Raw genomic sequence first — 16,669 nt, forward strand, 5'->3', positions numbered from 1 at the left:
GTGAATAACTTTAAATTGGAAAAGTCAACAATTATTTAATAATCCTTACACATGAAATTAATTCCTGGGGCCAGCTGAAGGACGCCTTCGGGTGCGGAAATTTCTCGCTACATTGAAGACCCGTTGGTGACCTTAATCTGCTGGTTTTTTTTTTTATTAGGTCGGGTTGTTGTCTCTTTGACACATTCCCCATTTCCATTCTCAATTTTATGTAAGCTCATCTCACAAATATGACACTTTTTCTAGACCACAAAACAGCACGCGCAAAAAAGTTGTCGCAAAGTATTTGAAATTGTTGCCACGCACTAAAACCCCAATGGGCACTTTCAAAAGATGGCAGGTATCCCCCCCCCCCCCCCCCCCCACCATATCAAAGTTTTTGATTCACCACTGCTACCACAACTACTTGTATTGTATTCATTCCATAAATCATGTATCACTGTCATTATAGAGAAAAACAAATGATAACCATGATAAAATGTTTTATCAGAAGTGAATTCGGAGTTGTGGTATCATCGGGTTGGCATGCCGCGGTGTTTGACTTTTTTGTACTAAGTGTGTGCATACATTGACTTTTCAGAACCCTTTTTTGTGCATACATTTACTTCAAATTCGTGACGATGCTTTATTCTTAAAAAAAGAGTTGTGGTATGGTTGGCATGCTGCGGTCCAGTGATTGTTTGTTTGACTTTAGCGGAAATTTGTTGTGTACTTTTAAGCAAGTGTGGACTTTAACGGGGCCAGAGTGCACCATTCACTTCGTTTAATTATTTCGGTTAAGCGTGTATATTTCTTTTAATAAAAAAGAAAAATGTTGAGTTTAATACAAAAACAAATATCTATTCGATGTAAATTGACAAATCAACAAACACATACAATGAATGTCTTTTATTGTGGAGAAGCAACAATTTTTTACAATAAAATGTGAAATTATACTAGATATATAGAGGCCCATGATATATATGAAACTCTCAAAAACGTTGTTTGGCTGCGCTACCTGAAAAATTAAACAACAAATGAGTAACAAGTAGAAAGTATGTTAAACATTTGAACTAAATATTGTGTTCACCATATAGAAAACCGAAATGTTATAATACCTTTATGTGTATAGGCAGCCATATGCATGTTTATATGGATCACGGCAAACAAATCAATTAAAAAATGCACGGACAACGCGAAAGCTATTATATATATATATGTTTGACTTGTTACACTTCTTTTTTTCTATCCAAAAGTCTCATAGCTCACTCAAATATTAAAAGCACTAAAAAGTCATACTGTTTAGATAGTTTCATGTAATTTGAAAATGCTCGTCTAATTTAGTTTAAACATATTTTATTTGCTTAAATGTGCAAAAGGCTAGTAATCAAGAACATCAATTTCGTTGTATGTTCATGTATTTTTTTTTAGATGTATCAATATACTAGTATATTTGATTATAATTGAGCTGGTCAATGTATTTTTTTATAACTTTGTTCTATTTTGTTAACACATGTATATGTTCATTTTGTGTAATTATTGATTGTTCAATGTATGGACTTAATTTAAAACTTAATTATTTACTGTATAGATTTTGATATAAAAGATGTAAATGTAGATCTCGACCCATTTCTCAAGGGGACATATTTATATAATAATTAATAGTGTGTGTTCAAGTTTCAAATCAATGTATAAATGATATCATATAAGTATTATTCAAGTCTATACTTACATGCCTGAAGTGATGGTGGAGGCTCCATAGTGCCATACAGAGTAAGATGCCAAGACTCAAGCTTCACTGTTTAAAAATCAAATCAGCTTAATGTTTATCACGTTAAAACATAAGACTTAGTATACAAACGGTGGATACTCCACCGAAAGTTTATAAACCATCGATGATCTTGAGTAGGACATATTTTTTAAACGAATAAGTGACGGATCTAAGATTTTCAAAAGAAAACGATCGAGAGCTAGGAGTCCTTACAACAAAATTATTCCACCCCAACAGTCAAACATATACATGAGAAAATCATGTGGCGAAATAAAAACCACCCACATAATATGTAGTTTGCCTTTTAAAAATGACTGACCACTTTGCCCCCTAGATTATTGACTGACAGTCGCTTTTTGTCGGGAATATTTCTGTTTTGTAACTACAATTCCAAAATAGCCAACACGCATTTGTTTATTTTTTTTTATCCTTTTATTATTCACATCATCGTCATTCGGTCTTTACTGCATTGAGAAAGATTCCAGTAGCTGCCCTAGAGGCAATTATGGCACATGGTTTCAATTGTTTCTTTGTCAATCTTACTGAAGTTCATAATACGATAGTAATGTCAAAAACAGAAATGAAGATAGTTGTCTAATGTACATAAGTTGTGTATTGTTTGTTTACCTCAGACCCTGACATTGTTAATTGTATGCAAGTAAATCATGCAATAATATGCAAACTCAAATTCCTTTCAGTTTCAAGTTGAAATGAACGAATCTAACCTGTTACGTCCGTGGTCCTTGTACAAAAACTAAGGAGGAATTTGAAATGAACGAATCTAACCTGTTACGTCCGTGGTCCTTGTACCAAAACTAAGGAGGAATGTTCCGCATGGATTTTCTCCCCAGGACTGCACAGATTTAAATTCCCATGTAAATGTTTCTGACTGTAACCTATCTGCTGGTCTGTTAGTTAAAATGTAACTTTTCGTCCCTCGCGGTGAAATCAAATACAGTTCTACTTGCCCTCTGTAGGCTGTAGGAAATAAACGGTGCGATTAAAATTACTGAGTGCTGCGACAACTTGTTATTCTTAGAAATTTCTTTGGCTTTTTTTGCTCCTTAATTTTTTTTACAATTACCTTTTTAATCTCTCTATTAAATCACTGGTCTCGTTGTAGTTTGTCGATTTTACAAACTACAACGTTATAACAAAACACAGAATATAAATTATTGTTTTTTCAAGTTTTTTCAAGGTTTTTTTTTTTTTTTTTTGCGCCAGGCACTCGGAATTCAGCAGTTAGTGCAAGTAATAGGCACCTTTGAGTCAGAATAATTTGTTTATGTTAAGGGACACATGTATTCAGGTGCATCGCTAACTAATGCACTAGCATTGTAAAAAAAAATCCTTTTCAGCAGCAGGCTGGTCCAGTACATAGTCTTATATATGACGTCTTGGCATTATTTACTATTTCTGATATATTTTTACTATCAATGTGCAACCCAAGCAAAAACAAATATATTTACGAAAATATCGGTATAAATACGTTAAAATTTAAAACGAATGCGAGGTCATATGTTATAGGACTAGCCCAGTACAAAGCAGAGTTCATAAATATACCACATCAACTGAGATGTTCTTGTTCTGATAGTCTGATATGAATATGTAATATTTGCCACTGGACGTTAAATACCAATTCATTTTGATCATACATGCACATTATAGGGGTTATTAGATATAGGAAGATGTCACATGGTGTGAGTGCCAAAAAAAAACCAACTCTCCATTCAAATAACATTTATAAAAGTAAACCATTATAGGTCAATGTACGGAGTTTTTAAATATCAATCCTTTATACATTGTAATAGTAAGTAAATAAATATTGATAAGCTAGTGCACAGTTTGTGTTTGCACATTTTATAAATAAACAGTAGATATCACTGATAATATTATAATTCACCTATATGTATATTTTTATGTTTAGTTCAAATTTCCCATGTTTTATAAATAGTATGATATAAAGGGACGATAATTGTATTTTTAAAAGGAAGTTATGATACTTTTTTTGGTTTAGAAATATTTATTCCAGAAATTTTTTGGTTAAAATGTTTTTAAAAACAACTGTTAGCCTTATTACTGATTCAAAAGGGCTTTATGGTATTATATTGAAATACAATTGCACCATATGATACATATGTATGCTAATATAGTGAAGTCACAGGCCAGTTATGATTATAAAAAATAATATATATAAAGTATCCAACTACATAGAAGTCTGGGGACCTGCTTCGAGATGAACAGGGTAACCAGATTATACACTATTGACCATTGTGTCATATGTCTACAGAAAATAGAGATAAGCGATTGGTTATGCGAGAATTCGTGCAAGCACAAGTTTCACGATGACTGTATTCAGCGATGGCTGACATACAACAGATCATGTCCGCTATGTCGGGCACTTTGGATAAATTCCACAAGATTTAAAGGGCGTTGAGAAACCCCTATTTTGGTCCCATCCGACCTATTTTTTAACTATCTTGCGTTAATTCTACAGAAAATATGATGGACCATGGTCATGTGTTTTTGTATAATGTCTAGTTGTTTTTTTCAATGTGGTGTATCAAATAGAATAATAACAGATTAATTGATTGATTCTTCGTTGCATGTATATTCATAGTGTCCTGTGGCAAATATTTCATGCATGAACAGGACGAAAACAAATAAACAATAAATATTATCAGATTATTACATGGCATTTTTCATATCGCATGTATTATCAGCCCTAGGTTCAATATCAGCCCAAGAGCCGCATGGCAGCAGATAATATGATATATATACTGAAAAAGATGCCTCCAGGGATGAGGACGGGAAAAATAAGACTGCAAATCAAATTATTTAATTATGAGGCTGTATAAGAAAAGGACAATAATAATGATTTGCAACAGACTACATACATGACATACGCAACCCTCAAACAGTTGTAGCAAAAACTCTTCTTAACGTGCAAAGAGTGAGACGCTCCCTTTACAACAGGCATTAGACTGGCAGTGGCTGCTCACTTGTACATCCCGTTCTAGAATCATATTCAAAACAGTGTGGTCCTGGCCATTGATTGACGACCTAAATTATCCCATTGACTGGGACAGATTAGGTGAACATTTGTCTGTAACGACCATTGATCACTTCTTACTTATTATAGAATTTAAACTGTGGGGTCACCAAAGGTTCTTAACGCCTTTAATAATAGATTAATTCGAAAAATTCTTCAGGAATAACCTTTATGTTTTGATTTATATTATTGATATAAATCAACACATCGTATTATTCCGTATTCGTTTATCGAATTGCTTTATTTAGGTGTTGAGAACCTTTGGTGATCCCACATATTCAGTGTCTTTAACAAGTACATAGTGAGCAATGATTGTAACCGACAAACGTTAACCTAATCTGTAACAGTCAATGGGATAATTTAGGTCGCCAATCAATGGCCAGGACCACACTGTTTTGAATATGATTCTATTAGGGGTTTTTTTAAATTTTTGTTTTGCGATTTCAATGCATAAACCTAGATTTTTCGAGCGAGGTTAGGTATTCGCCAATGAATGTAAGCTTGTACTACACATTTGTTGATTTCTACCTGTATATATATATATACGATTCGTGTAGAAATATTTTCACAATATTTAAGAGATCGCAAAATCAGTAAAAACCACTAATTAACGCTTTAAAATTATCTCTTTCATTATATTTTCAAAACATCTGGCGGAATAAGTTATTTATGATAAGTAATTTGAAATCATTGAGCAAAACGTTTATATTGATTTATTTCAGTTCTTTCTTTACACTTGATTATCCTCTCGACCTGATTGATTGATCGTGGTTTGCATCCCGTCAGGTGGCAATTATTACATTTAATATTTTCAGGACAAGAACAAATTTTACAATACATTCAATTGAAAGGTTCTGAAAGGGAGGGCTAAAGGCGTAACATTTTTACTTTTCGGAACAGAGAGCATGAGATTCTCTGTAAAAGATACATCGAATTCTACCTTCGTAATGTAATTATCCCTAAACATGGCTGTGAATTTATACATCGTGCATAGCTACTCAGACACCCAAATTTGACACGATTTTATACTGCCTCATGGGGTTTTAAAAATGTACTGCTTTTACATTTATGACAATTGATTATCGTAGGGGCTAAATTGCCATAACATAGTTGTCACTATACTCTAAATATCAGCATCAGTTTATTTATCAATCATTATACATATCCCTATTACCTGCATTAAACCAGCGTTCCCCATTCCATGAAAATGTAACCTTCACTTTGATATGTTCTAAGTATTTTATTTTGCAGCCGCAATTTTGACAAGTTGTTTGTGAATTGCAGTCAATGAAGATGTTATCGCTACGGAAACGACCTGTAATTGTACTAGAGATAGAAAGAGAAATAAGACTTAATAAAGTAAGTTAAAGGCTATGAAAATATCCGGTAGGTTAATATACAAGAGGTTAATGTTATACAAAAAAGGAATTAAATACATGAAACCTTTGGAAGAGTATGTACTTATAACATGTATCAAAAATTTCACTAGAATCTATAACTACTCGAAAGAAAAGTTATTTATACGATTTGAAACTTCCAGAACTGTTACAGTACTAAAATTAGCAATGAATTAAAGTAAATAAAACTCTTTGGAAAATCCAAAAGTGTACTAGGATAGACAATAAATGGCTACCAAAATGTTTTGGAAATGTAATACATCATGTATTAAAAGTACCTGAAAAAAGGGCAAGATGACACAAGTACGGATCCAACATGTGGAACAGGATCGGCTTACATTTTCGGAGAACCAGATATCACACCAGTTGTTGTTTGGGTTCGTGTTGCTTAGTCTTATGTTGTGTTTTGTGTACTATTGCTTATCTGTTCGTCTTTGTCTTTTTTAGCCACATGGCGTTGTAAGTTTTCTTTTCGACTTATGAGTTTGAATGTCCCTAAGAATAACTAATAAATTTCAAATCAGATTTTAACTTTTTAAGATAATTCCGCCGAGTGCATGTGATGACTATACAAATGTTGACCTACTATGAAGGAATTTAATTAGCTATATTTCAGAAAATAAAAGAGATACATAAATTATGCTTTAATCTTGCAGTTAAAGTGCAACACGCTAGCAAATTCTATGCAAATTTTAACCAAGTTTTGGGACATTTCTTATTTATTGTATTACTAACTTGACCATATAGTATGCGTATCAATCAGTGTCGTTTTCATAATCAATTAACTTACACTTCAGACCTTTTACTTTGGCTGCAGCTCAACTGCTTAGGAACGAGGACCCATTGTTCGGCTAACGACACAATTTTTTACGCATCTATCAACCCAAATCCTAATCTTGGATGAGCTGAAAATAAATGTTTGAGGATGGAAAGCAACTTTTCATCGAATAAATGGAATTCAGATTTTTAAAGAATGAACAAAAATTAATCAAAAACAAGTTTGTTTTTTTATATTTTAAAGATTTTGTCATAAATACTGCTATGATATTAAGTTTTTTAGGTGAAGTATTGTAAGTTTTCATTGATTTAATTTTAAAAATTGATATACAATTACAGGTACAGCTTTTGTTCTTTTCTTACCAGGTAAGCATAAAGTATCAGAACATAATCGGTTTCCCTTAAGAATTGATTAGTGCATACTTAAAAATCCTGCGCCATTCCTTTGCCATTCGACTAACGTGCCTTTCAGATTAGTATTTGCTGTACATACTATAAGATGTTGAATATCACGCCACGATAAATCAGGCCTACAATGGAAGACAAAATATTTAGTGTTTTTACATAATGATAAAAAAGGGGAAAACTGGCGACATAAAAATATTTCTATATCGAACAGAACACTGAAATGTTTTCAAGTTTTGCAAGAACGTCTGTTCGTCCGTTGGTCCCACTTCATGTTAAAGTCTTTGGTCAAGGTAGTTTTTGATGAAGCTGAAGTCCAATCAACTTGAAACTTAGTACACATGTTCCTTATGATATGATCTTTCTTATTTTAAAACAAAATTAAACGTTTGACTCCATTTATATGGTCCACTGAACATAGAAATTAAAAGTGTGAGTTTCAGGTTAAAGTTTTTGGTCAAGGAAGTTTCTGATTAAGTTAAAGTATAATCAACTTGCAACTTAGTACACATGTTCCCTATTGGTTGATCTTTTTACATTTAAGGCCAAATTAGATTTTTACCCAATTTCACGGTCCATGGAACATGTTAAATGATAATGCAAGTGGGGCATCTGTGTACTTTGGACACATTCTTGTTTTGCTAGAGTCAGAACAGCCAGGGCTACTGCGTCTACTTTCTTAAACTAAACCTGTTTAACTTATCGTGATTTTTTCTTCATTTCTACAAAATGTTGTCAATATTTGATTAAAAGGCCAAAAATACTAAATTACAAAATATTTTCATAAAATTATTTACCTAGCTTCTAAGACAAGGGCTATAACTCCGCTGACTGTAGGAGCAGCAATTGATGTACCGGAATCCATCTTACTACACTCTGATATTGGGTTTAGTAAATTCTGAAGGAAATATAAAATACATGTAAATGTCCTGTCATTGAAAATTGTTATGAACACCATATAAACTATAAGTAAGAAACGAAGATAACTGCGGAATCTGAGTTTGATACTTTGAAAATCTTAGAAATATGAACGCAGACAACGATTTTCCCAAAAATAATTTAACTTGTTGTCAGACCTCTGATGAAAAAGAATTTGTTCATGAACATGCTGTTATTCCAAATAATAACAGCAGACAAATCTATGACTTAGCTCTATTCGACCACAGGATAAATTGAGGTAAATAAAAATAGTTGCATGGAATTCTTCAATCCTTACAAAAGAAGGTCGTCAATTAAGATGTGGAGGAATGTATAAATACACGGCAGAGTCCGGTTAAACATTTTTGCCCATTATGCAACATACCATTGAAATTCCTAATCAAAGTAGCAATTTAAATTTTCCGCCATTCATTTCAGTCGACCCACTTTGCAAAGTTTTTTTTAGTTCAAAGTTTATTTGTGGTAGCCCTTAGTGTTGCTTTCATATTTTCCGCACAATGTACCATGTGTGCAATAGATCATTTAAGGCTCAATTAATTTATAGAAGAATCAGAAGTTTACCAAAGTCAAATCTAACAATTCCAAAATATAATAAAAACAAGAATGTGTCCCCAGTACACGAATGCCCCACTCGCACTATCATTTATATATTCAATGGATCGTGAAATTGGGGTTAAAACTCTAATTAGGCATTAAAATTTGAAAGATCATATCATAGGGAACATGTGTACAAAGTTTGAAGTTGATTGGACTTCAACTTCATCAAAAACTACCTTGACCAAAAACTTTAACCTGAAGCGGGACAGACGGACGGACGAACGGACGCACAGACCAGAAAACATAGTGCCCCTCTACTATCGTAGGTGGGGCATAAAAAATAGGTAAAAATAAACACTAAATCGCTTGAACTTCAAATGAAGGAGACCGGATTAGTCGACTCTGTTTGAATTCTAAATTTATATTTTCATTTTTTTTTTATTGATTTGATTAGTCGACTGTGTGAGCGTCTCCTGCAGCTACACATACATGAACCAACCCGTCATGCAAATATACATGTCTTTGTAGGCATGCTTTTTTGTTTTACATATTTATGTTTTCATTATTTACCACTTTTAAATTGTCGTCACCGCCGTATGCTGCTACCATGATTGACGATCCGACTGGAGCGTATGATGGCGGTTCCCTTCTGGCGTTGACAGCCGACACGACTATAACATATATACTATTTCTGAGAGAAAACGTATTTGTATTGAAGCTTGGACCATCATTACCTGCTGACATGACGTAGATACTTCCTTTGCCTTTACGGCCCTATAATGAGGAGTAAAATTAGAATATTACACGATATATGTGTTTAGTAGTCTGAACTGGAATCTTAAAATTTTGGGAGTTGCAGGGTGCATCACAGAAGTTTAAACATATAATCATCAATATACATGTTAGGGAATGGCATGCACTCTGTTTGAATTCTAAATTTTCATTTTCTTTTTTTTTGTATTACGTTTTTCTGATTCCCTTATTAATCTTAAACTTCTTAGTGCATTTAAAAAAAAGACTACGTAATACATGTTATTGTAAAATATTCAATAAATAATGTACATGTAATTCAATTGTCAAGAAACGTTTTATAAAAGATATGTACACGTATAAGAAGATTTGGTGTGATTGCCAATCAGACGACTCTATTCAAGTCACACTTTGTAACAGAAAAAAACACTATAGGTCAACGTACGGTCTTTAACACAGAGTTTTGGCTCACACCGAGCAGTACGATATAAAGAGCCCCAAACATGACTAGTTTCAAACCATGCAAACGGGAAAAACCAACAGTCTAATCTATATAAAAAAAGGAGAAACGAGAAACAATCATGAACCCCATCTACAAACGACAACTACTGAACATCATGAAAAGTCATTTTTATCTTAAAAGATTACGAAAAACAGTACAGATTTTTTAATGTTACATTGGATAAATTAAAACCGATGCTGGTTTTGACTCAACGTTAATCATTTTACGAAAATTAGATGTAATAATATCCACGACATAAGCATACTTGCCTTAGTACCGCCTTCCGACATTGCAAATTCGCATACAGGAACGTGCATGAATTTAGCTGTAAATTTCTTTGGACCCCATGATCCATTGTAAATGTCAACTTTTTTACCCAGTCGATGTGTATGTGCTGATGCGCAGTCCGAATCCGTCGCCTTTCTACCGATTGATATTGCTGGAATGATAAAAGTTGCAGTTTAGTGGTAAAGAAAATGTAGTTAAGTTTTAATCATCATTTCTCAGCAACATCTAGAGATAGCTTTAATACAAGGTTTAAATTTTTTTCATGGTCCATCTTTTTAAAGTGGGGCGAAAAGAAAGACATTCAAACACTATAGATAGAAAATAAACTGACAACGCCATGGCTTGAAAAGAAAAAAGACAAACACAAGACAAAACATAGCACACTAAAGACTAAGCAACACGAACCTCGTCAAAATCTGGGGGCGATCTCATGTGTTCCGTAAGGGTAAGCAAATGCTGCTCCACATGTGGCACCCGTCGTTTTTGGTTACATAATTCTTTTGTCATATACCAAACCTTTAGTTTTTTTGTTAAGATTGTTTTACATTTTGTCATATGATGACCTTTTTATAGTTTACTATACAGTATTTCTAGTTTTGATTTTTGATAATGACCGCATGTCAGATGACATACAGAGTATAGTTGCAAACATCCGAGTCATTTGGACACAGACTTCAGTTGGACCATTGCAATCCATATTACATCGCCTTTTTTATATTATTAATTACCATTATCGCTATTTTAGGAAATTTCCCTTTGATCTTACTGACTGATAATTTTCTTTCTCAGCACAGTAAAGTGATATGGATAATTATCGCTGAAAACTAAGGCGCACATGGTGTGGTCAATGAAATTAAAAACGTCGTCCTATATAAAATAGTGATTAAAAGACTTTCCTTGATCACCTCCACTAGGTTACTTTTCTATTCCACGTTCCGGCTCATGCGAGAAAATCAATCTCGTTGAGATGACCAACGACAATATATATTAAGTATTGTGTTTCGTCATCTATGTGTCCAACTTCATACCACATTGTTCAACGATATCAATTTTATTGACTTTACTTTTAATACTAGAGATACATGTATGCTATTCGCCTGTTATAACTTTAGACGTAAGGAGTATTAGAATTGCATGAAGTGAATCATAAGAAAACACCAGAACAAACCTATAAAAACATACCCACATATGTTCATAGATATAGGAAGATGTGGTGTGAGTGCCAATGAGACAACTCTCAATCCAAATAACAATTTAAAAATTAAACCATTATAGGTTAAAGTACGGCCTTCAACACGGAGCCTTGGTTCACACCGAACAAGAAGCTATAAAGGGCCCCAAAATTACTAGTGTAAAACCATTCATGTATAGTGATTAAAAAACCTATACATGTTTAGCAGTTATGGTCAGTATTTTTTAAATATTAGGAGCCACTTCAGATAAAATTATGTTTTTTCCCTTCAAATATATCTATTTCTTAATTAATCCATAATTGATCTCAATTTGTAATGCATAATAATTTGGACACAATTTTAAATCGTAGACAGTTTGATATAGTCAGATGACGAAGGTTTAAGTGTAATTTGTTATTGTGCATTCTTCTATTTCATTTTTAATTAATTCAATACATTCGTACCGATTCCCGTAGCACCAGGTGCGACGCCAACGAAACAAAAATCATTTCCCCCTTGTGCTATCGCCACACCTGCCACATATGTGCCATGCCTGTAATTATAACAATTTAAATTATAATATTATACACGTACACAACGTTACCCTAAACATAAAACAAACATTTATATAAATCATATTCTATATGTGTAATTATAGCATTGCCAAAACCTATACGGTATATTATGTAATAATAATGTCCGCGCATTTTCTTTTTTCAGAACTATAAAAAGTATAGTACACTCGAATTCTTGATATTCTTGTAGAACGAACCAATGAATGATCGATTGCTGAACATGCGAAACTGTTCAATAATTCTTTGGTAAACCGCATAACTGATGTGGGGTGTCTTTAGAAGCACAAATCAATATTGCGTACTTCTGTAGGTTATATACCGAATATTCGGCTATAAAAGGCCCAGACAAGCATAGTTTGAAAATGTTCAATTGAGACAACTAACGGACTAATTAACAAAAAACGACTGGTACTAAACTGATACTCAAACACTTTTAAAATGAGTTGGTAACTGTGTGGAGAGACACCTGGTTTTTCTCATTGTTGGCCATAAAATTGCATATAATTGTTCAATCCACTTCATTAGAGCTTTGTTGGATGCTCATTGGGAATCAGACATTTGTACCACATCTTATATTAGAAAAATACTTACACATAAGGTGAAGGTGAGGTTGGGTATGGTGAGTTATTACTGTAATCCCAGTTAATAGTGTTGTCTTGAACCTAGGTCACAATAGAATATATGAAAACATTGGATGCTGATGACGTTTCAAGTTCAACATAGTAAACTATGCATACAGCAGTACCAACTATAACTATTTATTATATGGGCCCTTTATAGATTTTTGTTCGGTGTGAGCCAAGACTCCGTGTTGAAGGCCGTACATTGACCTATAATGGATTACTTTAATTTATAAATTCTCATTTGGATGGAGAGTTGTCTCATTGGCACTCACACCACATCTTCCTATATATATCTACAATGTATCAAGATAAAAAAAAATATGCGAGTTGGGCATCCGTGTACTATGGACACATTCTTGTTTTTTTTTTTTTATTACAGTTTGTATAATTATGTAATGCTTCATGCAACGCGGAAAATGTATTTATACTGTAACTAGTTGTGTTTATTTTCTAAATATAGTTACACAGCTATATGTTGTCGTCATGGAACACTTTTCCACAGCCAGGGGTTCATTGAGAGATGAGAATAAGTTTGAATTGTGTTACAATTTAAATAGCTATGCATTTATTTATTTAACTTGCAATATATAAACAATATTAGGTCAATGTAAAATAAAATCAATTTTTTAGTATACACGGTGCAAAACTGGAGAAAGGCTCGGTAGAACCTCGCCCTCCCCCAGTTTCTCAGCCTCATACACAAAAGTTTAAATTTTTCTGACATTGACCTAATATTATATTGTATTTTTATGGAAATGGGTTGGGATTTTTTAATCGTAGAGCAGATTATTTCCCTTTAAGGTGGTACCTAACACTACAGGGAGATAACTCTGTAAAATCAGCTAAACGTGTTAATTGCATTGTGTTTTAAGGGAATCAGTGTTTGTCAAACTGCTATATAACCAGTATAATTTTTCTGCCGGATTAATTGGTTGGTTCAAATTTTTTGAAATTTTTACATTTTTGTCAAATGGTCAAAAGTAAATAAATGCTTTGTCAAAGTTTTACGAAAATTAAACGAGCCAAATTAATTTTAGTGAAAGTGTTGGGTGCCACCTTTAAGTTAACGATACAACATCGTCGATTTCAAAAAAGCACTAAACTGTCTTATGGTTGAAGTCAGATTCCAACTAAACATCGAAAAGCTAAATACGTGGATCGCTAGCGCAGTCAATAACTATCATTATGACTTGCTAAGTATTCACTATCAATATAAATTAATGTATAGGAGCCTAGCTATAGTCCAGTGGTCGTCGTTGTAAAATGTCTGTTATAATAGTTTTTTTTCGTTAATTGTTTTTTAATGAATTCGGTCGTTGGGCTTCCGTTTGCATTGTTTTACAATTTTCATGTCTAGGCCTTTAAAACTCCGACTATACAGTATGCGTTTTTCTCATAGTTGAATACCGATTGGTTTCCTATAATTACTTTTACCACGGGTTGGCCCTTTATGACAAATATTTTACCCTGAGCGATAGCGAGGGGTAAAAATCGGCATAAAGGGACAACCCGTGGTAAAATCTAGATATATTCAAGCCCCCATGAATTAATTCGATTCTAATAAGACAAATATGGCAATTCTTTTGGATCGAAGCGCTCTAGGTGTAGGCAAATATTTGCCGTTCCCATAAATTAACGCACTTTTAGATTGGCGGTAAAGAACGGAGCAAACAGAATTAGTGACATGCTCAAACTATTTACAATAACATATTTAAATAGATTTGGATGAATTTTAATGATATTTTTTTTTTATATATCTTCTATGTACATACAAAAAGGGCTTATACCACATTTTAGCATCGTTTGTTAACGTTTCCTTGTGATGATTTTCGGTATCAGCAGCATGTATTTTCCCGTAAAATGCTTAAATTATTACGTCATCATTCTATGACGTCGTGTACTTCATTCATAAACAATCATATGACGTGGGAGTACAATCGGAACAGCCCAACCAATATATTCATATTTTACCACGGGTGTGTACTCATAGCGTTTGAAGGACGTCATGTTAGAATTACACTTAATTTTGCTCTAGTGGATAGAATCGTTGACATTTTACTTACTTTTGTATGGATTCAGTATATTTTTGTATGTATTAAGCGTAGTTTTGTATGTATATTCAGTGTTTTTTGTTTGTATTCAGTGTATTTTTCGTTAATTTCTTGAAAGTATATTTACCACTTGGTTGACAAGATCTCGATGATTTATCTGCATGTATTCCAGCTCAACAAAAGCAATTGTCTGATCTTTTCCTGTATACGACTTACTCTCCCATGTTATTGGAATATTTTGCGAGGGAGTTATTGAACCATTCTGAAAAGAAGGAATTTTGGTATTTAAAAATGTGCATACACATATTTCCTTTTTTCTTTGGATATGTGCGAAAAGAACACCAAGTTTATAAGGCTTACATGTATATTTGTACCTTTAGACGATACATTACGGTAACTTGTATCAGGTTAAATTCCTTAATATCATACAGCGGCAATACATTTTATATTTAAGACCCTTAGTTCTTAGTAGATGCCAATTGTATGTTGCGTTTGTCAGTAGAGAATTGATCATTCCTTTTGTGTTGGGGTATAGTTTTTACTTGATCGCTGCCTAAAAAAATATTTTATTTTCCAATTAAGTAAAGAGGGGCGAAATAAACCAGAGGGACATTCCAACTCGTAGATCGAAAAAAAAACTGACAACGCCATGGTTAAAAAAGGACAAACAACAAAACATACATGTAGTGGACAAGACACAGCATAGAAAACCGAAGACTATGCAACACGAACCCCACCAAAAACTGAAAGTGAATTCTTTTGCTCCGGAAGGGTAAGCAAAGTTACGAGATCAACACCCTTGAGATTAGAATTTGTTGAACAATTGTCCATAGGAACATTATAGCCAACCCTCTCACAGACAGCAAATACAATCTTCTAGTTGCATTATATTAGAAAAAGTCATGGTACATGGTTCAATCATAAACCCTAGCTATTTTTACAAAAACTTACCAAATTCCATAGCTGCTGTACCTCAGATTCATACATATTGTCATCCATTAAATATTCAACTTCAACTTCAACAGCCGTGACCTAAATATATAATTGAGATCAGATTAAATACATACGATGAAAGGTTTTTCTCTGCATTTGGCACACCTAGTTTGGAAGATCTAACAACAAGAAGCGGAATCTAACAAAGGTTTGTTAATGTGTTTTGTGCTCACATCAATGTTCATTGTATTTTGTAAATAATCGGGACCTTTGCTTAAACAAAATGCTCATAGCAATCTTAATATTGCTTTACAATTTCAAAAGCATACAAACAATTCTGCGGAAACTTCTACTACTTGTTATACTGATTTTGTTTATGCAGTCTGATGTTTAATCATTCTCAATTACAAACAATTTGTAACCAATCATAAAAGAAAATACACGCAATCCGTCTAATAAATGTATATATATATTTTTTAACTTATTTCCATTTTTAATAAAGTTTGAAAAAAGGTTATACCTTTGGTTCCTGTCGTAAAGAAACCAAATCTTCATCAAACCATTGGTTATATACATATATGAGATCTCTAGTTTCGATGTTTACCTTTAACAGATAGTAAAGATATGGTCCTATATTAACCTGAAATGAAATTGTATTATGTATTAAGATGTTTTGATTAGTATATACGTGTATATATAATTAGATTGCGACGGTTTAAATTTTAAAGCCGCGACGGCACATTTTTATGGTAAGCCAACAGGGTTGTAGTTTGAATCTGTGTAAATTTAAAATTCCTCATTCCTAGATAGCCAATTTGCCACTTAGAACTGTATAAATCTAAAACTCGTATACTGTGGATTCATTTTTAGGAAGTTAAGCTGCCTCATGCGAGCACCCTGGATTAGTGTTCTACCCTA

At 33.2% G+C, this 16,669-nt stretch overlaps 1 protein-coding gene across 1 annotated transcript; it reads right to left on the reverse strand.

The window, feature by feature from the left end:
- Nucleotides 1-971: 971 nt before the first annotated feature.
- LOC134726285 (furin-like protease kpc-1) lies at nucleotides 972-15,844 on the reverse strand. The gene is made up of 12 exons (XM_063590685.1): nucleotides 15,770-15,844; nucleotides 14,946-15,080; nucleotides 12,736-12,806; nucleotides 12,034-12,122; nucleotides 10,379-10,548; nucleotides 9,428-9,631; nucleotides 8,179-8,279; nucleotides 7,438-7,506; nucleotides 5,977-6,128; nucleotides 2,537-2,728; nucleotides 1,712-1,777; nucleotides 972-997 (listed from the first exon to the last, which is right to left on the reverse strand). Exons 1-12 carry the CDS (start codon nucleotides 15,815-15,817, stop codon nucleotides 972-974), a joined length of 1,323 nt encoding a protein of 440 aa, XP_063446755.1. The 5' UTR covers nucleotides 15,818-15,844.
- Nucleotides 15,845-16,669: the final 825 nt, after the last annotated feature.

The sequence above is a fragment of the Mytilus trossulus genome, chromosome 7 (genome assembly GCF_036588685.1).
Source record: "Mytilus trossulus isolate FHL-02 chromosome 7, PNRI_Mtr1.1.1.hap1, whole genome shotgun sequence".
In the NCBI taxonomy this organism is placed as follows: domain Eukaryota; kingdom Metazoa; phylum Mollusca; class Bivalvia; order Mytilida; family Mytilidae; genus Mytilus; species Mytilus trossulus.